The 27,687-nt window shown below is 37.9% G+C and overlaps 1 protein-coding gene across 1 annotated transcript; it reads right to left on the bottom strand.

Annotated features, from left to right (window-relative positions):
• Positions 1-5,255: 5,255 nt before the first annotated feature.
• On the bottom strand, positions 5,256-27,432 carry LOC145766752 (ornithine decarboxylase-like). Its single transcript, XM_082578458.1, has 10 exons — positions 27,328-27,432; positions 23,881-24,054; positions 21,696-21,868; positions 16,265-16,399; positions 15,598-15,763; positions 14,407-14,587; positions 12,242-12,372; positions 11,571-11,697; positions 6,208-6,295; positions 5,256-5,347 (listed from the first exon to the last, which is right to left on the bottom strand). Exons 1-10 carry the CDS (start codon positions 27,430-27,432, stop codon positions 5,278-5,280), a joined length of 1,350 nt encoding a protein of 449 aa, XP_082434584.1. The 3' UTR covers positions 5,256-5,277.
• Positions 27,433-27,687: the final 255 nt, after the last annotated feature.

Here is a 27,687-nt window from a genome sequence, read left to right as displayed (position 1 = left end):
TTGAGCCAGTGTATAAAGGGCGTTATAATGCTTACAATACCTTCAAACACCTTACATAGATTGCAGCCGTTGGATAAGTCTGTTTACGGTCCAATAAATCTCTTTGAACTACATAGAACTCAACAAAAGCTCATAAACGTGGTCAAGCTATAATGAAATGGTGTTATTTGGATGCCGTAGCAATACCTTCATTATTTTATCTGCAAATTGAGTTACGAGCGACTCTTGGAACAATTGTTAACCTGTTTTCATACATTGATATTATTACTTTAAATTTAAACTAAGGCTTGGAAAAGAAACGTGATTAAATTTGTGTTTTCAAAATTAATAAATGAGGCTCAACTAACCGCAGTCTGTGGCTCAACTAACCCTTACCGTGGTGTTAGTTGAGCCATTTGACTACTAGTTTTTAAACACCTGTGGACCCGGTTGTCGTTGTTCGATAAGGCTTGTACTTCCTACAAATATTGTTTAATATACGCAGAAGGTAGAGCACTGTGAATGAAGAAATAAAAGCAACTCATATAAAAAAAAATTGCAAAAATGCAAAAAGTGGCTCAACTAACCCGACCTTCCCCTACTCACGCTAAAACACGTAAACGCGTAAAGACGCCCCGGTTTCCCTACAATGAGAACCTTATCTTCTCATACCCGACAATTAAATCAAGTATGGGACTACCTTTTGTTCCCGACAATTATTCACCAAATCAAACGTCATATAAAAACCGTTCAGGTCTACTGAATCTTACGTCATGGAAATTCCTGAAACATGAGCCAAAATTGCACCATCGTTCGTAAGACTTGTGTCAAACCTGTTTAAACATGAAACATGGCATCATTACCTTTGAACACCTGTTTGAATTGCGTGACAATGTCTTTCATTATTGCGTCACAGTTACTGTTTACGTGAGTTTGAGATATCGCAAATTATTCTAGTCATTCGTAAAATGGTTGCTTGAAAGTTGGCCGCATATTGAACTGTTGTGCTTATTGCTTGCTAGCTGGACAAAAGTTCCGTTTTTTAACTAAGTAATCTGTTCTGTAGTGACAAGTTTTAGTGGTGTGAGGTGTTGCATCCCGATTTCGATAGCCGCGGGCTAATTTTACAGGAATACACTATTTGAATAGACGTTTCAAAGGAGTGTTTCTTTTTCGGTCATTACATACAGACGAACGGATTGGGAATCTTATGTTACAATTTTCCCACGAAGAGATTATGGTTTACCGCTGTGACCATAAAGAATAAAAGACGTTGTTGTCAGTTGGAACTTAGAAGCACAAAGAAATAATAAAGACGAAGTTGTTGGTTGGTAGTCTACTGAAGCACAAGAAAATTAAAGACTTTTCTTTTCAGTTGGTACTGAAGAACCAAGCTAAAAATTAAAGGCGTTTCTTTGTCGGTTCTGAAGAAAAAACTACATTGACATTCATTGGCAAGATAAAAGATTAAAGACAATCGATCTGTGCTTGAAGATTCAAGTGAACGAATCCAAGCAAGTTTTGTGGAACTTTTGGACTTCATTCATATACCCTTACAACTACGATATTGTGCATTTAGATTCTTTTTGTATTTTTACGGTCTTTGCAGTTAAGTTTTTTATACTGTAACTACTGTAATAATTTGTGTGTTTGTGTAACTTAATTTTTTAATTGTTAAATTTAGCCCCAACATTTAATATGTCTACACTCGGTGGCGACAGGGACTCGGCCGCCGTCGACTCGACTGAGTTTAATCCTGGTGATGTTCTTTGCGGTCGGGCAGGCCATTCTGGGGAGGGACCCAGTAACGATGAGGCTAAGTCAGTTCGAGAGGCCCGGCATCTTAGAAGGGATATTTTGACTCAAATTGGGGAACTTTCTGTAGCTCTAGGTTCTTTGAGTGATAAACAGGAACTGTTAATTTTTCGATCTAACTTATCTACTTTAGAAGAGGAATTATACGGCATTTCCATGCTCTCTTGAGTAAAATTTTTAACTCTGCAATCTTGGCAGAACTTCGTGATAGGGTAGATCCTGAATTTAACTCGTTAAAAAATAACTTCGAACAAAAAGAAAGTGAGTTCTCAGATAGGTTGGATGCTGACATACATCCTCAGAATAGCGCCTCAAATGTAAGCACTAGGATGTCTGAGAGCTCGTCACGGATAGTTGCACAAATTAACCTGCAGCTAAGACGAGAGGAGCTCCAGATACAAGCCGAGGCCGAAGCGAGAGCTGCTGAGGCCACCGCGAGAGCTGAGGCCGAAGCGAGAGCTGCTGAGTTCGCACTCAAAGACGCCCAGTTGAGGGCTGAACAACGTAAGGAGGTAGCTTTAGCTGAATATCGATCAGAGGTGGGCTCCCGGCGTAGCTCTAAGAAGGGATCTTCTAGGCATTCCAGAAGTGAACATCAATCGCAGTTTAATTTACATAACCTTTTCCAGACGCCTGTTCAGTCCGTGAGTGGACCAGTACAATCCACACGTTTTCCAGCTGTTTCAAGAGGTCTCGGGGCCGCGGCTAAGGGTCTTCCGAAGGCTGTAGAGCCAAGGTCTGCGAATTATAACCGAACTCCTCCCCCAGAGCGTACAGGTTACGGGGCCGCTATCAGAAGTAATGTTTTGCCCCCTTCACAGTTTTCTGCGCCGCTAGTTTTTGATGGCCCAGCTACACGTAATTTGGGTGGTTGTGAGAGGCGTATCGCGTCTCCTGATTTTAACGTTTGTGAGGATCGTGATCGGGCTGTGCATATGACTGAACCCCCTCAGCCCCTTAAGGGATATAGCTTGTCTTCTCCCGCTAAATCGAGTTCTCAACAGCAGGATTGATTTTTTGAATATCAAAATAGTAGGACGTTTTTCGATAAGGCGGCCTTGATTGGTTACGATGGTAATAATATGCCATTTATCGTCTTTAAAAGTCGTATTACGGCCTTAATGGCAGCTTCGCCTTTTAAAGGAACTCGTTTGACTTTGTTACAAGCAGCTTGTGTTAGAACAGCTGCGCAAACGATTGCTAATTTGGTTTCCGACACTCCTGGCTTGTCAGAAGAAGACAGGATAGAAATGTCGTTAGCTCGCTTGTCCCAGCGTTTTGGGGTTCGTGGAGGTCTTTTCGCAGAACCAGAAATTAGAAAGTATCGCTATGGTAGCAAATTGACTTCGACCTCTTCCAGTGATCTGAAAGAGTTTAAAGATGAATTGTCGCAGTGTCTGCTTTACGCGCAAGCTTATGGTCAGCGTGACCAATTAGAAGGACGTTTTGTTTTGGATTTGGCTAAGCGACTCCCGCTTGACGCTAAGCAGCGTTATCTTGACTTTTTAGGTGATCAGTATGGTGGTACTGATGAGCCTACTTTTCAGAGTTTGTTTGGATTTGTAGTACGGGAGGAAACGCGCAAGTCGACTGATTTTAGCATTATGCTAATAGGCGATTCTGGTGAGTCGCAGCATTTTAAAAAGTTTGGCAAAGGAAAATTGCCTTCATGTCCGGTTAGGCAGACGTCGGTAAAACCCCATGATAATGTCATGTCAGAGAGTTCGCAGTACTCGACTGCTGTTGGCGCACCGCGCGGTGGTGTGGCCAGACGTAGTGACCTACCGGCATGCATTTGTTGTTCGTCACGTGGTCAAGCCGAATATCACTTTTTGTCTAATTGTAAAGAATTTTTGCGCTTGACACCTAAAGATCGGAGAGATGTTATTGTGAAAGCTGGCAAATGCTTGAATTGTTTGCGCCAGCATATGGTTAGGGATTGCGTTCATGCAAACAACTGTCGTAAGTGTGGGCCTAACAACGATAGGAAACACTATTTTCTTTTGCATGATTTTTATGTGACGTCACGTGATTCTCTGGATTCGATCGGCAAAGATGATGCTGGTGCCAGAGTTCCTGTGCGTAATGTTAAGATTGGAAATGTTAAAGCAGTTGCTGCTCGTGTTTTGAATCCAATGACTGGCAAATCGAAGTTGGTGTATTGTCAGCATGATCCTGGTTCACAGTTGACGTTTGTTTCAAGTGATTTGATGTGCGAACTTGGCCTTAAACCATATGATAAAGCGTCGTTTAAAATGGATACCCTGGCTGGTCAGAAACCTACTTGTGCTGACCTTGTTAAACTCAACATTCAGTCGTTAGAGACGAATGAACTGTTTTGTGATATAACTTCGGTGGTTAACCCAGCTTGGGCTGACGATGTTAAAACTTTACCACATAAACAGGATTTAAGTGGTTTCCGTCATTTTCATGACGTGAATATGTTTCATTTGAATGATTGTAGTACTGTAGATTTTTTAGTTATGCCATGCCCATGTCAGACTGTCATAACTAGGGGCCGCTATGTTCCCGACCATTATTCACCAAATCAAACGTCATATAAAAACCGTTCAGGTCTACTGAATCTTACGTCATGGAAATTCCTAAAACATGAGCCAAAATTGCACCATCGTTCGTAAGACTTGTGTCAAACCTGTTTAAACATGAAACATGGCATCATCTTAATGTGCTTGTATTGTTTTTTCCACATGTGCTGTTGATGCAAATAAAAAAAAAAAAAAAGAACTTCTGTCATCACCTTTGAACACCTGTTTGAATTGCGTGACAATGTCTTTCATTATTGCGTCACAGTTACTGTTTACGTGAGTTTGAGATATCGCAAATTATTCTAGTCATTCGTAAAATGGTTGCTTGAAAGTTGGCCGCATATTGAACTGTTGTGCTTATTGCTTGCTAGCTGGACAAAAGTTCCGTCTTTTAACTAAGTAATCTGTTCTGTAGTGACAAGTTTTAGTGGTGTAAGGTGTTGCATTCCGATTTCGATAGCCGCGGGCTAATTTTACAGGAATACACTTTTTGAATAGACGTTTCAAAGGAGTGTTTCTTTTTCGGTCATTACATACAGACGAACGGATTCGGGAATCTTATGTTACAATTTTCCCACGAAGAGATTATGGTTTACCGCTGTGACCACCTTTACTTATATGAAATTGCGGAATGCTTGTCTGTATGTGGAAGTGCAGCGAATCAACTGAAGTGCGGCCTAAAAGTAGCCTATAGCATCGCACTACAGTGGAATGCAGCAGCTGCAGGTTACACGTTTAATCCATTATCCACCTTATTTATTGCCTATAGATGAAACAACAATCGGTGATGTACTGACTCGGCAATCGGCATGCAAGTCTCATCAGTGCAATAAAGCCACATAATCATCAGTATATAGCTTAACTATACATAATGTATGTTAGTTCAGTTATGCAGCAACCTAAACCAACACTAAGCAATAACAAAATTAAATTACATCTAGGAATTGCTTTCTCCCCACACAAGCCCAAATGAATCTTTTCCTTGAGTCAAACCGCGAAAGAGAGCTCTAAAAACAAAAACAAACATCAGTTCATCTTTGGCGATATCTAAAAATATTACGACGCTCTGAAACAAGAAGCAGCACTGACGAGATATTATCAGGTTATATGTTTCTATGTAGAAGATGGGACAACGTGTTGACCAATTTGTATTTTTTTCCTGGGCCACATTCATACGAGATGTTGTAAGCAAGATGAGTGAAGCTTCATCTCTTCATGGAGCGTTGGGTTTCGGCAGTATCGTAATGCAAGCAGTTTGGTTATATTGTGTTTCAATCTGCTTTGTCTCCATGTATAATGCACTCTTATTTTTCATTCAACAGCTTGTCGCAGCCACAAAACTTGGTGCTTTGCCACGTGAAGAAAAGAAAAGCATAAATCTGGTAGGCTGCTGTAATTGGTTTGATTTTGAATCTTTATCTTCGAGCTGACATAGCCTTTAATAGGTTATTCCTGGCAGTTTCGCATACTTGTAGAGGCTTTGAATTACTGACGCAGGGCTGGTAACCGAGATTGACAGAGGGAAGTTTCCGATTATTGAAATGTTGTTGCCGGTGCCGGTGGAATTGTTTTATCCACTTAATGCTGATGAATTGAGAGCAGTCCTGAAATGCGTTGCTCAAGCGCTTACCCCAAGAGCCGAACCAGCGTCGCTTGATCTTGAGTCGAGTGTTTAACCAGTGAGCTAGCGGGGCGGAAAGTTGCAATAAATAAAGATTGCCACAGTCAATATATTGACGCTTTGCTAATGAGCTACTCATGCTTTTAGTAATTTAGTTAGAGTCCCATTTGCATTCGAGTTTGTTGGTTATCATTTATCAACTAAAAGGTCTGAATTATCGAAAAGGTGGTGTGTAATAACACTTACAAATCATCTTCTGAAATCACGTAGTATACGCAAGGAAGCATAAAGCCGTTGAAGTTACAACTTAATGTGCTCGTGTAGGCTCCCATGTCTGAAAATAAATTATGAAAATATTATATCGAACCGCAATTGCTCGTAGTACTAATGTGTGCTCAGCCTTACGCTGACAGCCAGGAGAATGCTCCTGTAGGGTTTTGCCTAACTTTACTGTCGTAATTTAGTTATAAAATAAAAGGATAATTTAAAAGAATATTGAGACTCTAAGTCTCTAATTTAAAAGTATACTTTAGAAGGATAATTTAGGCTTCTGGCTGTCTAGTCTAGGGGTATGACTTCCTACAAAAGGCAAACGAATTAAATAGAATCATACATTTTATTGTTTATCAATATTACAAGTTTTAGTATTCGGGGAGTTGAGAAAATACCTAACTAATTTAATTTATTGAGACGGGTGTCGGGTGAGTGACATTCTCCCGGCGTGAATTTAACCTTCTCGTTCTAAAAATTCAGTCCGTTCGTTTTGCCAGTCAAATTTCGAATCAATGTCTGAGTGTTTGCATTTTTCAATTCCCCGCTTATATCATAATATCCCGGTAGAGCCTTTTCATAAATAATAGCTATCGTAAGAATCAAGGGAAACGCTATACCGGTTTCATAGTTATGTCGCATTAGAAATACAGATGTGTTGAGCTAGATTCTGTGTGAGTGGCGTTTGTTAACAGGAAGCTTGACTTATGTTCTATGAGAACGTTAGGTTTTGAATTTGCAGCATTGAAATGCATTTTGCAATAATGATGAATTTCGGTTAAATGTTAAAATATAAATTTGTTATTTAAAAACATGGTACATGTTACACACTTCCCTCCTTACGGCAAAAATAACAGATAAGTAATATTACAATAACTCGGTTATACATGATGCAATAATATATAGGTGTGTGGTTATAAGATACTTTACAACAAAATTGACAATTGTAGGCTAACAATTGCTAGGGGAAGACACATGACCCCCCTCCTTTCGTGGGATGAGGAGATTAGACGCACATATAAGTAAGTAGATAACGTGATTGCAGGGGCAACAGTCGTTTATCATAAAAGATAAGGCGATGTCTTAAGTTCCCTGGAAGCCCTTTGGCTTGGTAGGCTACGATATAGGCTACAATAATTGCGGGACTGTAATAGGCTACAGTAGTTGCGGTTACAGGGGTAACAGTCGGTTATCATAAGAGATAAGGCGATGTCTTAGTTCCCTGGAAGCCCTTTGGCTTGGTAGGCTACGATATAGGCTACAATAATTGCGGGACTGTAATAGGCTACAGTAGTTGCGGTTACAGGGGTAACAGTCGGTTATCATAAGAGATAAGGCGATGTCTTAGTTCCCTGGAAGCCCTTTGGCTTGGTAGGCTACGATATAGGCTACAATAATTGCGGGACTGTAATAGGCTACAGTAGTTGCGGTTACAGGGGTAACAGTCGGTTATCATAAGAGATAAGGCGATGTCTTAGTTCCCTGGAAGCCCTTTGCTTAGTAGGCTACGATATAGGCTACAATAATTGCGGGACTGTAATAGGCTACAGTAGTTGCGGTTGCAGGGGTAACAGTCGGTTATCGTAAGAGATAAGGCGATGTCTTAAGTTCCCTGGCAGCCATTTTGGCTTAGGATGATATACACAAATTGCACTTGCAAGATAAAATACACAAATACGGTAGGCTAGGCTATATAGGCAGGTGAGTGTCCTTGACTGTTCATGCTCCGCGTCCGAGGAGATAGGCTTGACACTCATAGAAGCAACCATAATAATAATAGAATAGCGGTAAGCTACGCGTGCGCGAAGGTTGTGCGAGACTGACATGGCGTTCATGAGAGTGGTTTTTGAGGACCAGTTATGCTATACAGTTCAAGCATGTTGAGTTCGAGACTATGACAAGCAGTGCTGATGAGCAGTTCAGTTTATGTCTGTTGACGGATGATGAGCAGTGAGCACGACATGAATGAGTGGTCAGCTTGTAAGGTCGCAAGCTGTAAAGCAGACGTCTTGGGCAGCTGAATGCTGCGGCGATGTTGTTGAAGTAGAGTGCTTCTTGTGTGAAGAAGGTTTGAGTGCGTAACAATGCAACTACTGTGCACGGTAGTGCAGTTTTACGGCGGACATGGGATTGACCATGTTGAAAGTTAACGATGCAGCTTCGGTGCATGTTGGCGGCTATGAGGTTAGCCGAGTTGACGTCGTCTGCGCAGAGCTTCTTTAAGTAAAGGCATCTCTGAATAGAGGCATCTCGCGTGGAGGTAAGTTGATGAGAGTCACCGTGTGGTGGCGATAGAGAACTCTGTCGTGTCATCCGTCGTAGTGCTGTAGTCTCTTAAGGTCTCTTGAGGTCTCTCAATGTCTCTCGCATCTCGTCGTAGCAGCAACCATGTGGCGAGGTGGCGCATCTGCAAAATTCGATACAGAGTAGCATCCGCGAGATACATGTACTGTAATTATAATAATTAGTAATGTACTTATACCGTACTGTAATACGATAAAAAAGCATAAGAATGGTTGAAACGACTAAACGACATGATTTAATCATGGCAGCAAATGCCAGGTTCTGGAAGCTGTTCAAGTGTGAGAACAGGCAGGAAAAATCGGTAGACTGTATCTGTAAGTATGTACAATGTGATACAATAAAGGGGAGGCAATGTCAGTGAATGAGCGAAGTCGTTGAGAACGAATAGCTTAGTTAACGTAGGCTAGGTGAAATGATGAGCACCTAAAATTGTAATAAAATGCAGTGAAAAACAGGTGGTGATGCGATATCAGTGAATGAACAATGTCAATGAGACATGGCGTAGCTTAAAGTACGATATGTAAAAGCGGTAACTAATAACATAGGATAAATGGAAATACTACGTAACATGACAGTGTCATGGCGTAGGCTAAGCTTACGGCTAATGGGGTGTATGTAACAGGAAACAGTAATGGTTCAATAGAACATACCGAGATAAAATCGGTAGGCATAAAACTTCTAGCATGTTTTGTAATGGTTAATCAACGTTTGAACGACATGTGATGAATGAATGGTACTGTTTTATTGATCTAAGTAGGCTATGTGGCAGCGCTTTTACGTTATCAAGAGATAAGAGAATTTACATGGCCAAATGCCAACCAAGCTTTTACACACAAAGTTCCATATTCAGGGTAAATAACTGTGCATATACTGCAATTCCAAACTAAAGAAAAACAGCGGCTAAAATAACTAAACAAAGTTTCTCAAATCATGTTAGCTCCTAATAATACTAAAAAAATGGGGGGAACGATAACAACCTTATGTGTCCAGGCGGCTTCGCATGATTTCCCCTTTCCTTTGCCCCAGGGAGTTGCACGAACTGATAGCTTCAGCTGAGAACGTATAAGGGTACCAAAGTGTCTCCTAGCCGGAGTAAAAAGACGCACAAAAATTACGATGGTTGCTTGGGAGCGAAACCACAACGCTTTGCAGAGCGGTGCCTGCACGTCTGTATAAAATAAGATTGGGACGGGGTGTCCTGCAATCTGTGATGCCGAGTAAGGCAAAAATAAAAGGAATATTAAAATGAGCTAAAAATTCAAGTTTCGTTTGACACTACGATTTTTCAACAAAAAATTACATGGTTATGTTTCCCTGAAAAGGCAACTTGTTGGTAATTACTAATCAGTGAATCTAATTATTCTAATGTGAACGTTTAAAAATATTAAAAGTGGCAAATGGCGCTTCGGTATGTAAATAAATTGTTGACATCGGCGTTTAAATGGGCTGTCTGCCGCTGAACAATTCGCTATTATTACTTCCCATAAGCAAACAACAAAAATCAGTTACGTTTGACAAGCAATAAATTGCCGGCGTTGCGCTTAAAAAGTACAGTAGGCTGCACAAAATTTATTGTCGAACTAACGTGTGAAATGTTATCAAGTAACATGTTTTTAAAAGGTATTTATGATAAAAATTGTAGCATAGGGTACTTACCAGATTTTTTTATAGCTAGTTTGGAGAATATTTCTAAACTTACTTGTCTGAGTGTCACCAATGTGGTAGGCTAACATTTATATTACATATGTCAAATTAAAGGTTTAATAAGTTAATTATATTAAGACTGTTTGACTACCTGATAAATATTCTGTCTAATTTGGCTACACTAAAAAAATTTTCACAAACTAAAAATTTTTTACTTTGTTTGGACGAGCCCCCAATGTAGGGTTTTTCCTAACTTTACTGTCGTAATTTAGTTATAAAATAAAAGGATAATTTAAAAGAATATTGAGACTCTAAGTCTCTAATTTAAAAGTATACTTTAGAAGGATAATTTAGGCTTCTGGCTGTCTAGTCTAGGGGTATGACTTCCTACAAAAGGCAAACGAATTAAATAGAATCATACATTTTATTGTTTATCAATATTACAAGTTTTAGTATTCGGGGAGTTGAGAAAATACCTAACTAATTTAATTTATTGAGACGGGTGTCGGGTGAGTGACATTCTCCCGGCGTGAATTTAACCTTCTCGTTCTAAAAATTCAGTCCGTTCGTTTTGCCAGTCAAATTTCGAATCAATGTCTGAGTGTTTGCATTTTTCAATTCCCCGCTTATATCATAATATCCCGGTAGAGCCTTTTCATAAATAATAGCTATCGTAAGAATCAAGGGAAACGCTATACCGGTTTCATAGTTATGTCGCATTAGAAATACAGATGTGTTGAGCTAGATTCTGTGTGAGTGGCGTTTGTTAACAGGAAGCTTGACTTATGTTCTATGAGAACGTTAGGTTTTGAATTTGCAGCATTGAAATGCATTTTGCAATAATGATGAATTTCGGTTAAATGTTAAAATATAAATTTGTTATTTAAAAACATGGTACATGTTACACTCCCTTCTTCACAACTTTGCCAACTGTTACAATAGCCTACGTTTTTTGTGTTTTCCTTTATCCACTTTTCACACCTAGCCAATATATTACACATGAAAAGCTGAGGCTGGAGGAAATATAAAAAAGATCGTAACTGAACCAAGTTGTTTCTCTGATTATTTTAATATCAACAGTTTTCAAATCACTCTGTTGAGCTGGGTGTTGTCTAGACTCTAGATAGCTAAAACAAAACTATCCGATACGGACTGCGGAATGAACCTACTCCTTCTCTAAACAGTGAGCCTCTTATTGTCTATCCAACATGGAATCCATGATTTGCGCATGACTAGACAATTCATCAAAAGATACTTTATCAAACATTTTTTGTATCATAACTTAGGCCTACCCAAGCAACGTTTTATTGAACGAAAAGCGACCTACTGCCCTTGGGCTAAAAAGTTTGAAAATCAATAGTTTTGAAATTGTTTTCAGCCTAACTACTTACTATGCCATACAATCCAGTCTGAGACATTCAACTCGGGTAACATTCGACGTTTGACAACAAGATCGCCATCATTCAAAGTTGGACCAAAGATACTCGACATAAAAGTAGCGGATTTGTTTGGTGGAGGCTAATCAAAATAAAGTTGTGTATAACTTGCTTTGGATTGCAGCACAAACCCAGCAAGCTACAATATAGATAGGCTTGTGTTGAACTAAAGTTCAACAAACTCAGATTGTTTCGTCATAAATTTAGGTGATATATTTTTAATCTTGCAAGTCAGTGGCGGATCCAGAGAGGGGCGATTGTCCCCTTCTCCTAAAAGACAGAAAAGTATTTTTATTCACTGTGTATTTGCAAGGTTGGAGTAATGTACAATACACATCATTGTGTTTTGTTAAAATCTCCTCCCTACCACCCCCCAAGGCTATTTTCTGGATCCGGTCCTGTAATAAGTTCGAAAAATTGTAATCAATCTCATGGAAAGAAATAGAAAGCCCGTGTCTCGAAGATAAACACAAAATTGAATAAAATGTTGTGAAAAAAATAGTTTGCAGGTTATTATAAGAATGAAGAGCTACTACAATGTTGTGGGTTACACAACTATAAGCCTGTTAGTAAATGAAATAAGTTACAATTAACGTCGTATATAGACCTAACCTAATAAACTTTACCTGCAAGAGAACAGGCAACGGCTCATGTACGCCGTGCAAAATATAATTGAATGACCCGTGCACGCCGTCATCGATGATATACTTAAAAGCTGGTTCTTCTGGTGATGGAATACCATTTTGGCTCTCCTCATCTTATAGAAAGTAAGTTGCATTAAAGAAAAACATCATTGCAACATAAGCCGTGAAACTTCAAACATTTTCGGTGGATTCTACCCGTTGTTCGTTTAAAAAAAATACATTCTTTAAGTTACACAAGGCAAGTAGCATCGCTGACAATCGCATCATTTTCATCAATCATTTTTTATGATTCAGACCACACGCTTTAGGTTGAGCTATCATGCTGGTCACGTTGTTGGCTTGTCGTGTCGTCTAATAAGCCGCTAATAGTTCGATTCAGTTTAGGCCTATGTATGTTTTTGTTGTTGATAAAAACATGCATCATGAACATTCATGACAACAATTGAATTCACACAACAAGGATGACGGAGCAAAAAAAGGTCATACCTCAGTTTTCTGCCTGGTCACAGTGGTCATACAAGGGCTTCCTAATCTGCGACCTAAGGCCAAATAGTAGCCTACGCCACAAAAAAAATGCATCATCATCTTACTGTACGATGATTCGGATCACGCATTTTGGGTTAAATTACCATGTTAGGATCAGTCGGGTCACGCTCGTCATATTAGAATTTTTGTTACTGTCACAATTCTTTCTATCTCTTTCCAGGAAAGAGGTTTGGAAAGGATTAATGATGTAGTTTAATGAGATATTACCGAAAAGCAGTCAATTAAATGGTCGAATAGTTCTACTAGTGAAATGATAAATAAAAATTCTTGAAGGACTTTAACGAATGGCTCAACACTTCCAACAATAATCAAAGTAACAATGAACAGCAATAGATTCCAACGCTTGTAACTCTTAATCGACTTTAACGTGATTCACTCACAGCTTCTCATATGATTCTAATGTCGATCACAATTTATAATAACACCACAACTCTCATCTACTCGTATTCAATAACTTTAACTCTCAATCAACAATAATCTCTGCATGTATTACCAACTGCAACTACAATTTAGAACACTTACGCAAATACTCCATTATTTATAGCAGGTTTGGTGGTCTAGTAACTTCGAGAAGGTACGATAATGTTACAATTAAAACAGTAGGCTCGGTCAAGACATAATGTATTAATGTAGCCTGTCGTGAGGCTTCGCATATTGATTGTGACAGTTACTTTTTTTAAAGGTAGCTAAATTGTAATCAGGGATTTAACGACGGGGAGATAAAATACCCATGTTGCTGGTAATCAAAATATGAAATCCTTTTTCAATATATTTTGCTTCAAATTGCAGTAGGTCTATTTGCATCAACAATAGCTTATCGACCGATTTTATCGAATCTAATTTCTACTGACGCAATCTTGTTGGCATCCCACTGTTGATGGTTGAACACATGTTTCAAACAATAAAGAGATTTCGTCTTCAGTGCTGAATTTTCATTGCAAAAAATTCGTGAGCATACAGTAGATGCTTTAAATTTAGTTATGACTGATTTAAAACAAGCCTGCTATAAATGAAATCACTTTATAAGAACCATGGCCACCTGGAGATGCGGCCTGATTTGTCACATTTTGCAGATTTTGATTACAGCTACTGCTAATGTTTGACTGACAGTTTGTGAGATTTTTTTTACTTCTTGCTGTCTCCTGATAGCAAATGAGAAAAAGTAAGTTGAAAAACGCCGAATCAGACTGTTATTAAAAAATTAACAGTCTGACTAAAATCTTCGAAATCAAATTTTCTTTGTTTTTCAACATCTGAGGATGTTCAAACTTATTGTGTTATCTGGGGAAAACATTAAACAAAGCGTAAAAATATAATTTTTAGAAAAATTTCTTTAAACATTAGCCCAAAGTAAGCAAAATCTCGAAATTTTTCCACACTTACGTAGTGACCACCCTTCTCTAATAGACATGTGGCGTATATTAGGTTAAAAAAAAGTTATACAAGCATACAGCTGCACTTGAAATACTACACAAAAGATGGTCACTTGAAATACTGGTCTTACAGTAGGTTTATGTAGGTTTGAAAATGGTGTTTTTTCACACAAATGGGTGACGCTTTTTTGCTTACAACCAACAAAGTTTAAAGTAACAATAGCTTACCACTGTCTTTTGTATCTCGGATCAAAATACTCTGGGTGACCTTCTTCTTGGCAATTATGCTTGTTGCTAATGTGAAGGCAGACATGGCAAAGTATCGTCCTGGCTCAGCTATTACACGAACATGCTTGAACTTGTCCACAGGGAACAATTCACTGACGTGCAGATCAACTATAGGTGCAATCTGTAAAAATAATTTCGTTAAATAAAAATTTATGTTACCTAAAGTGTAATAACACAAAAATTTTGGGTTTTATGGTTCTGTCAGTTGCATTTTTAGGAAGAATGCTCAACAGTGCCTGATGGTGTTTTTTATTTGTAATGTATTTCATATGTTGCATTATAGTGAATTTAAATTGTGAAAGTATTTATCAATTATTCTTCTTCAGTGGTTGGTTGGTTTTGAATCTTTATTCTCGGACTGACAAAGTCTTGATAGGTTATTGCTGGTAGAGGCTTTCGACGCAGGGGCGGGAGTGAAGTTTTTCTGGTTCAACAAAAAGAATGTTTGTGCAAATGGCAAATCACTTCAGTCACCGCTTTTTGAGATTCTTATCGAAGTTAGTGAAGTGAGAATTCAAAGATTGTTTTGTTGAATCTTTGTTCCGTTTTTCCTTGTTGAAGTGTTGTTGCCGGAGAATTATACCAGCCATTAGGTGCCGCTAAATGGAGAGCAGTCTTGCGTTGCGTGAGTCTTGTGAGCAGAATGCGTTGCTCAAGCTAGGGATTGTAGATCATAGGGATGCGAAACTCCATCCGCTTTTGGCTTATCCGCAACACTAGAAGGGTTACGTTTTTTTCTAATTTACAAAATATTTTACTGTTTATGGGTTATATAAGAAGAGTTAAGTTGGTTTTAAAGTAATTTAAGGTTTTTAGTTGAAAGCAAGCCTGCAGTAAAGCGTAAAAAAATGTTAAATTGGCAATTGACCCTTCTAATGTTGAAGGAACAACGGAGTTGCGCGTCCCATAATGTACCGTCCCTAGCTCAAGCACACAACCCGAGAGTCGAACCAGCGCCGCTTGATCTTGATGATTCTTCGTTCACGAAGTCACGCGATAACCAACTGAGCTATTGGGGAGAACACAAACAATTTTGAAAAATAAAATTGTAACAAATTTCAAGAAAATGTAAAGTTGCTTTAAAAATCTCTAAACAAATTCAACAAGCAAATGCCAAACACATAGAAGTACATCTTTGAACTTCACTTCAGCTTCGTCAGTTCCACTAAATCCTCCACCAATGTCAAGAAGATCAAATTTGTAACCAACAATTTCGGCATAGTCAAAAAGAGCTCTAGCATCTTTCAAAGCTTTAAAATAGATTTCGGGACTCGGACACAACACTCCGGCGTGGAAACTAAAAGCAAAATCATCTTTGCTTATTACCAAAAACAGGTTGTTAATGTCATAACCACTGAATATCAAAGTGAAATTGGGCATCAAATATGGCGTGATCGATCTTAAAGCTTTAAGTTACATTTTTGTGAAACTCACATGTGACCCAACTTATCAAATGTTGACCAAAAACTTTGTAGATCAAACTTATGCAAAGTTACAAGTTACAAAACAAACCTTAAACAGAAGTCATACCCCATTGTACCGTCAGCAATGGCATAGCCATTATTTTTCCTCAACTAGTTCGCATCAACAATGCGACAAGCGAGGGCAACTCTGCTGGCAATAGTTGCCCTTTTTACTTCGTTTTTTTTTTACGCTCGACGACGTTGAAACAATGTAAAAAGTGTAATTTCATGCGACTTGAAAGTGAAAATCATTCTTTTACATCTTTTTTAGCACATCTCAACTCACATCTCAACCCGCGAGTATCATTTATTTTGCATTGCTGTAAGCCATATACCTAATTCCTGTTACTTGAAGGTCCATTTCACGAGCAGCATCTATCAAGCGCTGTGACAACTTGATATCCGCACCAAATTTTCTGCTCATTCGACGAAAACCTTGAAATCCGTTTGCTTGAATACGTAAAACAAGCCTATGAAAATAATTTCTAAGCATCAATGTTAGTTTTTCAAACAGCAACATTTTTGATGGCTATCCTTACAAAAAATATCTTCCGCTGTTGATTTTTGTTTTTTCAGTAGTCAGACAAAAGACGATATGAAAATGAAGTTTTCTCGACTAACTCTAGTCTATCAAGAATAGCCTACAATAAAAATCGACTGTTTAAAACAATCGTTCTCAAAATGTTCCCTGGTTGGCACTACCTTGAAATCACTAAACAGTTTTCCCAACCCCTTTTACAGTAGAATGACTAAAATGTTATAATCACCTACAATTCAAAATGTAGCCTGATAGGCTAAACAAGCATAGTTTCTTATTTCATTTTAAAACTAAGTTTATTGATTGAGCATCCATGCACTCCGCGGCAACAGGTCTTGCACCCTTTAGTGGTGCGTGCATCCCTGGTTAAAAATCCCTGACTGCTATAATCATGCTAAAAGTTACAAACTTGAACTGCTATTTATACATTGCGATGTAGATAGTATAATATAAACACACAAAATATATACTGTAATATACAAAACAATGAAAACTATTAATACTACAAAAAGTGCTCAATGCCAAGCAAAAAGGCAAAGCAGAGCGAATTAAATCAAATATAGTTATTACTATCTGAAGCCTTTACAAATTGTTTCACCTAACGGATTATCAGAAGGTCTGAAAAAACATGCAAACAGTAAAAAATCGATAATTCTGAAAAGATATTAAATATTACAACTGTAATTTAATCTGCCAAAAAAAATCTCTAAACCTGTACTTCCTGAGAAGATATTAAATATTGCAACTGTAATTTAATCTGCAAAAAAACCCTCTAAACCTGAATTCCTGAAAAGATATTAAATATTATAACCGTAATCCAATCTGCAGAAAAAAAAAACAACCTTCAGAATCACTAAGGACAACATCCATCCTTTACGACAAAGTTTCAATCAATTTGTCCCAATGGAAACCAAACAACATGATGGCAACATCTATGACATCACAAAGCAAAATGCATATGTGATGATCAGCGCAACCTGTAGTAACCTGAAGAAAATAAATGAAAATTATTTTTAAACCTGTAAAAATCAAATGAAATTTAATTTTTTCAAAATTATAACCTGTGAAAATCCCAAGGAATTGTGATGATGTAACCTGTAGTGACCTGAACAAATGAAATAAAATCTGTTTATAAACCTGTAAAAATTAAATGAGATTTATAGCCTGTAAAAATCAAATAACAAAAAATAAAACCCAAAAATCAAAATCAAAATGAGGTTTATAAACAGATTTTATTTCATTTGTTCAGGTCACTACAGGTTACATCATCACAATTCCTTGGGATTTTCACAGGTTATAATTTTGAAAAAATTAAATTTCATTTGATTTTTACAGGTTATAAATCTCATTTAATTTTTACAGGTTTAAAAACAATTTTTATTTATTTTCTTCAGGTTACTACAGGTTGCGCTGATCATCACATATGCATTTTGCTTTGTGATGTCATAGATGTTGCCATCATGTTGTTTGGTTTCCATTGGCACAAATTGATTGAAACTTTGTCGTAAAGGATGGATATTGTCCTTAGTGATTCTGAAGGTTGTTTTTTTTCTGCAGATTGGATTACGGTTATAATATTTAATATCTTTTCAAGAATTCAGGTTTAGAGGGTTTTTTTGCAGATTAAATTACAGTTGCAATATTTAATATCTTCTCAGGAAGTACAGGTTTAGAGATTTTTTTTGGCAGATTAAATTACAGTTGTAATATTTAATATCTTTTCAGAATTATCGATTTTTTACTATTTGCATGTTTTTTCAGACCTTCTGATGATCCGTTAGGTGAAACAATTTGTAAAGGCTTCAGATAGTAATAACTATATTTGATTTAATTCGCTCTGCTTTGCCTTTTTGCTTGGCATTGAGCACTTTTTGTAGTATTAATAGTTTTCATTGTTTTAATATTGCTCCTGCACTGAGCCAGTTGAGCACTTTCTTTTGATGCTACTATCCAGTTATTATGAATTTGGAAAAGATTAACTACGGTTATTCTTTAAAAAACATTGCTATTCCAAGTAAGGATCGATATTTGAAGACGATGTTAGGTAAGATTGAAAATTTTATTAAACGTTTACGTTGGAAAGCCTATTTTTTCGATCTTAACCAGCAGGATGTTTCTCAGTCTGAGCATTTTAATAACTTTGGCTTTACGACTGAAAGAACACCTCCACAGCATGGTGCTTTGATACCATTTGAGAATGGTTTATACGAGATGGTTCGTAATATTAAGTTCAAACCCATTTACAATTCTTTTCAGAGAAAACTAACTAATGACATTAAGAACATTATTAACTCTCCGGATCTGTTGATATCAGCAGATATACCTACTAACTTATACAAAGTTAAAACCCAGAATTATAAAAAATTGCTTAATGATAATGTATCGGCAAAATACAAAAAGGTGAATCCTGCTATCAGTGACACAATCAATACTGAGGCTAAAAAGATTGCCAAAGCGTTAAAGGTTGATGATCGGGTTGAAAAAGTATCAAGCAACCCAGCGTTTATTACGCTAAAAGATCATAAACCTAACTTTACATCGAACCCTAAATGCAGGTTGATTAACCCTTCCAAGTCCCAGATTGGCCGTATAAGTAAACAATACTTGGACTCTATTAACGTAACCATCCGTGATGCATCACGACTGAATCAATGGAAAAACACAGACTGTGTTATCCTAGTTTAAGGCTATTCCATCTAAACGTCAATGCACCTTTATGAAATTTGACATTGTTGATTTTTATCCATCTATTACGGAGGAACTTTTGTGTAAAGCAATTGAGTTTGCCAAACCATTTATGGATTTGGATGATTGTATCATACAAACAATTTTCCATGCTAGGAAATCGTTGCTTTTTGATGGTGATGAAACTTGGGCTAAGAAAGATGGTTTGTTTGATGTTAGGCTACAATGGGCTCATTTGATGGTGCTGAGATTTGTGAGTTGGTCGGCTTGTTTCTTTTGAACGAACTTTCTGCTATTGTTGACAGAGACATGCTTGGCTTATATCGTGAATTTATCTGGCCCTAAAATTGATCGTTTGAGAAAAAATGTCATTCAATTATTTAAACAACATGGCTTAAATATTACTGTGGATACTGGACTAATTGAAACTGATTTTCTTGACGTCACTTTGAATTTGCTATCTGGTAAATTCTGGCCTTATAGAAAGCCCAATAATGACCCAATTTACATTCATGCCCAGTCAAATCACCCACCCAGTATTAAGAGACAAATCCCGACTATGATTTCAAAGCGATTGTCCGCCACATCATTTGGCCAAAATGAATTTGATAAGACCGCATCTGTTTATAATGATGCCCTTTTGAAAAGTGGTTTTGCGGAGAGAGTTTGCTACAACCCTGCTAATAACTTACGAACATCTAGGAAAAGGAGCCGGAAAATTTTATGGTTTAACCCTCCTTTCAGCTTGCAGGTTGATAGCAATATTGGTAAGGAATTTTTCAAACTTGTTTCCATACACTTTCCACCCCATCATAGATTGCACAAAATATTCAACCGTAATACTATTAAGCTGAGCTACAGTTGTACTCCGAATGTTGCAAGCGTCATATCCTCCCACAATAAAGCAATATTGCAGGCTGATAATGTACCATCGCAGCCTGGTTGCAATTGTAGGGTGAGGCCAGATTGTCCTTTGAATGGGCAATGCTTGCAGAAGGCCGTTGTTTACAAAGCCACTATTGATAACAGCCGGAAGGTTCTTAATTACATTGGTTGTTGTGAAACTACTTTTAAAAAACGTTTTTCCAACCATAAATATACCTTCATGGATAGATCTAAACGAAACAGCACCGAGCTATCTAAGGCAGTTTGGGACCTTAAAGACAAGGGTGTTGACCCTAAAATAACTTGGTCCATCCACAGCTGTGCTCGGCCTTATAGTGGAGGTGGTCGTAACAATTGTGGCCTATGTTTGGCTGAAAAGCTAGCCATTATGAAGGCTGATAGTGGCCACCTTTTGAACAAGCGTTCGGAACTGGTCGGAAAATGTCGTCATAGAAACAAATTTAAACTTAAAATAAATTCCTTTTCATTTTCACAGGTTTTTTTAAAAAAAAAAATTTCATTTGATTTTTACAGGCTATAAATCTCATTTAATTTTTACAGGTTTATAAACAGATTTTATTTCATTTGTTCAGGTCACTACAGGTTACATCATCACAATTCCTTGGGATTTTCACAGGTTATAATTTTGAAAAAATTAAATTTCATTTGATTTTTACAGGTTATAAATCTCATTTAATTTTTACAGGTTTAAAAACAATTTTTATTTATTTTCTTCAGGTTACTACAGGTTGCGCTGATCATCACATATGCATTTTGCTTTGTGATGTCATAGATGTTGCCATCATGTTGTTTGGTTTCCATTGGGACAAATTGATTGAAACTTTGTCGTAAAGGATGGATGTTGTCCTTAGTGATTCTGAAGGTTGTTTTTTTTTCTGCAGATTGGATTACGGTTATAATATTTAATATCTTTTCAGGAATTCAGGTTTAGAGGGTTTTTTTGCAGATTAAATTACAGTTGCAATATTTAATATCTTCTCAGGAAGTACAGGTTTAGAGATTTTTTTTGGCAGATTAAATTACAGTTGTAATATTTAATATCTTTTCAGAATTATCGATTTTTTACTGTTTGCATGTTTTTTCAGACCTTCTGATGATCCGTTAGGTGAAACAATTTGTAAAGGCTTCAGATAGGGACAGTAGATTACCGGGATGCGTAACTACATCCGCTTTTCGTTCATCCGCAACATTAGAAGGGTAATTTTTTATTTTTATTTACAAAATAATGTATTTTTTATGGGTTATATAAAAAGCGTGAAGTTGGTTTTGAAGTAATTTAAAGTTTTTAGTTGAAAGCAAGCCAGCAGCAAAGCGTGAAAAAGATGTCAAATTCGCAATTTACCCTTCTAATGTTGGCGGAACAACGGAGTTGCGCGTCCCGGTAATCTACTGTCCCTAGCTTCAGATAGTAATAACTATATTTGATTTACTGCAATATACAGATACGTACAAATTGTGTGCTGCTTAAGATTTCATGTTACAGTGGACCACAATCATCAGGCGCAAAACTAATCCAATACACTCAAGCGTATTGCATAGGCTAATAATATTATATAATAATAATAAACGTTGTAAAGATTTGTGTATTTTACGATCTTGTTCAAGCTAATAAAAAGAATTCATACACAACGACTCACTCAGCCTGAGGATAGTTTGCTTTCATTTTAGTTAATTCCTCTTCACTGTCAAAAACAATACGTTTAACACCAACGTCACGTGCATAACGTATATGTGAAGCCTGCTTCAAGGGATTTGCGTAGATGATTTTCTCAGGCTGCGCACCCAGTTCCAGTAGAGTTTGAATTTCTTTCTATTACAGTAAATGTTACAAATTAAGTTCATCTTTAAGAGAGATGTAGAACCAACTATCTTATAAAAGTTACAAACCACTCTTTCATGTTCTTTTGAATGGTTGTGGGTTCTTTATCTTAGAACTGAGAAACCTCTTCGTACAATATTAATCCTAGAAGCTTTGCGTATTGGTGAAGTTATTGAATCTCTGAGGCAGGCCTGGTTTTCAAGGGTTATGGATTGAAGTTTCCATTTGTTGTAGACATGATGTTGTTTGTAAATTATCGTCTTCAATGCTCCGCTTAGAGCCATTGAATCGAACGCTCTCTTGAAAGTGAGTTGCTCCATCGAACACCCGCTTGATCATCTTGCCGTTTCTTCTTTTTAAAACCGAGCCTTCATCTTGATGAGAGGTAACCTCAAAGACCTACCCATTATGCTTTCATTTGATTGCAATTGCAGTTCTTTTTAAAGTTCTTCCCTAAGTGCAATTGAAGTTTTTGGAATATCTAACTTTTGTAAGCCATCAAGCTTATAATACATCCGTTAATGCACGTAAGCTACGTAAATATTATTCCATGTCGATACTTTTACAAAGAAAGCCTAGATCAGCGTTTCTCAAAGTGGGCGAAATCGCCCCCCTGGGGGCGATTTCGAGCGCCAGGGTGGCGAAAACACTTAAAGGGGGCAAATTTAGCAAACCACCAATAACAGTCCAACGCGCTAATAACATTCCAACTAGCAAACCATTTACTGCAAATAGATGAATCCAACTCGACCGACAATGTATCGCTGCTGCTGCTTGGATATGTGCGTTTTGTTCATAATATGAAAACAAGAAGAAATGATTTTTGCGCTCAGTCTTCCTGCAGATATTCGGGCATCAAGCATCTTTAATGCAGTGAAAAACTTCTACGAAGAGAAGGGTATTCCTCTGAAGAATACTCTGCAATGCGCAACCGATGGTGCTGCGGCAATGGTTGGAAAGCATCGAGGGTTCATTGCACTGATGAAAAGAGCAATTCCTGGACTTATTGTAATTGCAATACATTGTGTAATTCACCGTCAGCATTTGGTTGCCCATAATCTCAGTCTTGAACTGCATGAATTACTGAATATTGTAATAAAATGCGTCAACAAGATAAAAGCGCAGGTCAAAATGTCTTAACTCAGTTTTCCCATTTGCGCGAGAATGTAATTATAGAAGAACAACCGCAAAAATACTGCTCAGTGCTCACATTTAGACATGCTTCATAAAGACATGAAACTTCGCTTTGCAGATCTCGTGGACCTCCATGTTCCAAACTGGGTGGTACAAGTAGGCTACAACCATTTTCTATCGAACCTACAGACATACTAAAGAAGTGGAACTTCAAGAGCAGTTCATTGATATGCAAACAGATGATGAGTCAAGAATGAAATTCAAAAAGGATCGATACGATTTGTTTTGGTGCCAGGTTTGCTGGCAAATATGAGCTTCTCTGGAAAGAAGCTAGAATGTGGATTTTGTCGTTTCATAGGCTACTTCATATATGGTTGAAAAGGGGTTTTCGGCTGTGACATTGATACTTTCAAAGCAAAGAAATCGCTTGCTAGTTCATAAACGGGATGATCTTCGATTCTATCTTACGAAGATGTCGCCAAACATTTCAAAACTTTGTTGAAGTCGCCAAGCTCATCCATCCTATTGAACAATATCATGTTACTGTCAATTTCGTTGATTAAGTTCCCGTAACTAAATTTTTCTATCACTCTATTATCAATGTTTATTTTACTTGAGAGGATTAGGGGGGCGAAATTTTATTTCAATAACGAAAAAGGGGCGATGGACTAAAAAAGTTTGAGAAACACTGGCCTAGATAATAACACGGTGGTAGAGAAATGCTGATTTTCTTTCTTTACTAGCACAGTCGAAGCCAGTTCCCAGGGCTAGAAGCGTTTTAAGCATCGTTGAATCAGAATTGCATTTAACAGCATAGAATGGAACAATGTGTGGTAATGTCTTCACCCATTAAATGCTGATTTTCTTACCTTACTAGCACAGTCGAAGCCAGTTCCCAGGGCTAGAAGCGTTTTAAGCATCGTTGAATCAGAATTGCATTTAACAGCATAGAATGGAACAATGTGTGGTAATGTCTTCACCCATTCCTGGTACTTCGACAGAATAGCTCCAATATCACAAATGAAAAATCCATCATCGATATCCTACAGTGTTTGGCATTATAATTAGTTCGTCAGGAAAAGTTATGTCCATTGGAAAAAGCCATAGTTATGTCAAAGTGTTGTCAAGTGCAGTTGTCAAAACCACTACAGCATTACCACACCGGACAGGGTCCTACAATCCCTGACAGTTTACGTCAGGGTAGGCATGGAGGAACCACGTAGGCCTCTTGGACCTGGGCTCACCTACTTTATTTTCTGGGTGGAACCCACTTTTGAAAGCCAAATTTCTTTGAAAAGGTAGCAAAAACGGCAAATTAGAGAGGGAGTTCCAAAAAAAAGGTCTTCACTCATTTGATACACACTAGTTTGATTATCTTTGATAGCTCAATGGTGAAATCCAATCTTCAAACTTTTCTGTTGAGCCCACTATTGATGGGCAGCACGTGTGTGCGTGGTTGCGTGTGATTGATGGAGCAATCTATCAATCAATATAATTGTTCTTTATGGTTAAAACAAAGATATCATTACATATGCACGTAGCCTACTGTATAATGCTACAGATTATTACTCTCATGTGGTATTATAACTGTGTGTATTGTTGCCTTTTATTTGTGTGTACATCGCCATATTTTGTACAGCGCTTTAGAGCAATTTAAAAAAATTGTATTTTTTTGGCTAAATCGGCCACAAAAATGGAAAATTTGGCACGAAAGGCAATCATGAAAACACAATGTATAAACCATTTCAAGTATTAGGAATGCAGCAGTGTTATGGGGGGTCTAGGGGACTTCGCCTCCCAGAAGTTGGATTGACTTTGACTGCTGCATCTTTGGGCCCACCTACTTTTAAAATGGTTCCTCCATGCTTGCGTCAGGGACATAATACTGGTTCTTTCAACATAACCTTTATACGCCATGATGGTATAAATTCCAAATACACCTCCAAGCGTTTGGCAAGCACATTTTCAAGGATTTAACTGTTTTCAATAAAATTTTGTTGAGCTCAGAAAATGCGATGAATTTTTGACAACACAGTTAAAATTATTGCTTAGCCCAGTGCTTTTCAACCTTTTAAAACACGATACGCACTTTTTTATTTCACAAAAATTTCATCCGTACAAATCAAGCAGAGTTAGACTTCAGAGTTAGACTTCAAAAATTTCATCTGTACAAATCAAGCAGAGTTAGACTTCAGCTATTTGCTTTCCTTTTATCCGGACAATTGCCCGCCGGACAATCGCCCCCCGGACAATTGCCCCGGTCAATTGCCCCCGTAGGACAATTGCCTCCCAGACAACTACCCCCGGATGATGAATACCAAAAGAGTAATAAAATTTAAGCATCACTTTGAAATTTATTCATAACGCGAAGATGTTTGGTGGCAACATCGTTACTCGTTACACCGAACAAAGGAAAGGCAGGCGGAAGGATTGCAAGGCCAATATCAGGCAGATACTGACTTTGCTCTGAAAATTCGTATGCTTCCAGCTATGGCTTTTATTCGACCAAATAACGTAGTTAGTGCGTTTAAAACACTTCAGGATACCATGACAACAGAAGCTGACTCAATCGTAGATTACTTTGAGGATGTTTTCATCGGAAGAAGGCTACGCATCAACAGACGATCACCCGTTTTCCGATCACCATGTGGAGCATGCATGATCGTGTAGTACAGTGGTTCTCAACGGGGGCGGTACCGCCCCCCAGGGGGCGTTTTGATTTTTTAGGGGGGGGCGGTATAATTACCTCGGCTTAAGGGGGGCGTTTTGATTATTAGGAGGCATTCTTTAACCCCATCTACCGCCCAGCGTAACGATTTGTTAAAGAGCTCGTATCTTCGTGGTAGCATTTCCTACCGCATACCTGGTGGAAAAGGGATGCTGTGTTGTTCTGCTACATACCAAACAGCGAAACCCACTTGACATATCCATAAGAGGTGATCTTCGAAAGTTTCTCACTGGCTTTACACCAGATGTGAAGAAACTGGCACTTTCTCACCAAGCCCAAGGTTCACATTGACTACCACTATAGGCCTATACTGTTTTCATGCTCGCAAATATATATTTGCTTTTCATCAAATATAGTTAGGCCTACTAGTTTCTAAAACCTTTACAGCCGGTTTCACCCTAACAGTGGGATCATCAGAAGGTCCTTATATTCTAGCCTATAGAAATAAAATTCTATTTGAAGAAGGACCTTTTGATGATCCACCTTTTAGGGTAAAACAGGCTGTAAGGGTTTCAGAGACTGGTAATAGCCTATATTGGATGTAATTCGCTCTGCTTGGCTTTTTACTTGGCATTGAACACTTTTTGTAGTATTAATACTATTTATTGTTTTATATTCGCTTTTCGTAATTAATCGTTATTGTTTGTTTGTTTGTTTTATTATCTTTATTCTGCATTGCGGGAAAGCGGACTTGAGCGCTATACATCAGTGTACGCCTTCCGACGTACACCTGACCCACGCTGCAGCCGACTGCAATGTCTGTTTCCGGTTGTCTACTCTACTTATGACTTAAATTTGGTACTACCCATTACTTGAAATCGATCACTGGGTAGAGGCAATTATCGTAAAGTTTCTTGCCCAGAGAAACAACAGCAAGTGTGGGTGTTTGGGGGCGGTAAAAATTTTCCAGTTCATGAAGGGGGCGTTGAGCCAAAAAAGGTTGAGAAACACTGGTGTAGTAGAAGATCTTCCCGCACAAACAAATCGTTGGAAAGATGGCATGTCCACCTTCAAGCTAACATTACTGTATGTCATTCAAACGTTTGGAAGTTTATGGACGCATTAAAAAGCGAGCAGGCTTTAGCAACGGTAAAAATTAACCAAATGGTTGCAAGATTTCCTGCACCACCGCCCAAAAAACGCTATCAAGACTGTTCAGCTCGCATTGCAACCATTGTAGAAGCCTATGAAAATCGCAATGTAGCCTACTTGACTTATTAAGAGGAATCGCTCATAATTTACGTTTCTAATGGCGTTTTCTAATGACGATGTCTTTCTGTCGCAAATAAGAATCAAACCATTAGCGCTAATTAAGAAAAAACTTTACTGCACTTTTTGATGGAATTGTCCGGGGGCAATTGTCGGGGGGGCAATTATCCGAGGGAGCAATTGTCCGGGGGGCAGTTGTCCGGGGGGCAATTGTCCTAGAACCATGGGACAACAGTGCTAGGTTTTTGAAAAAGAAGTTAAAGTGCTTGCCCTTTTTCAACATTTACTTTTTAAAACAACATCAAAAAGGATTTCATCGACGGTAGAATTTTACTTTTTTTACATTTAAGTTAGAAATAAGAAAGCATATAGGACTTACTTCTCTGCCTGTAGCAATGCGAGATTTTTCTTCGATTAGCGCAACTTTGTCCTTTGAAGGTACAACCTCAATGCAAACAGATTGGTCTTTTGTTGCGTTGCCCATTTTGTACTGATTAGCATACAAACTGACAATTTAACTACAATACACAACTCAAAAACTGTTAACTGATAAAAAAACAAAGCATGTAAATATTGCAACAGATTTACCTGTGCCAGTTGGTTAATCTCCACCCCTTGTAAAAACAGTAGACAACCAACTAAAGTCCACGATAAGCTACACTAACAGCTCCATGGATAGAAAATGTGGCAAAACCGTGTGCTAGAGTTGAGTTGCAGCGTCATATTTTTACAAACGTTT

The sequence above is a fragment of the Aplidium turbinatum genome, chromosome 3 (genome assembly GCF_918807975.1).
Source record: "Aplidium turbinatum chromosome 3, kaAplTurb1.1, whole genome shotgun sequence".
NCBI lineage: Eukaryota > Metazoa > Chordata > Ascidiacea > Aplousobranchia > Polyclinidae > Aplidium > Aplidium turbinatum.
The sequence above is the reverse complement of the archived record's forward strand: the minus strand, read 5'-3'. Positions and strand labels throughout refer to the sequence as shown.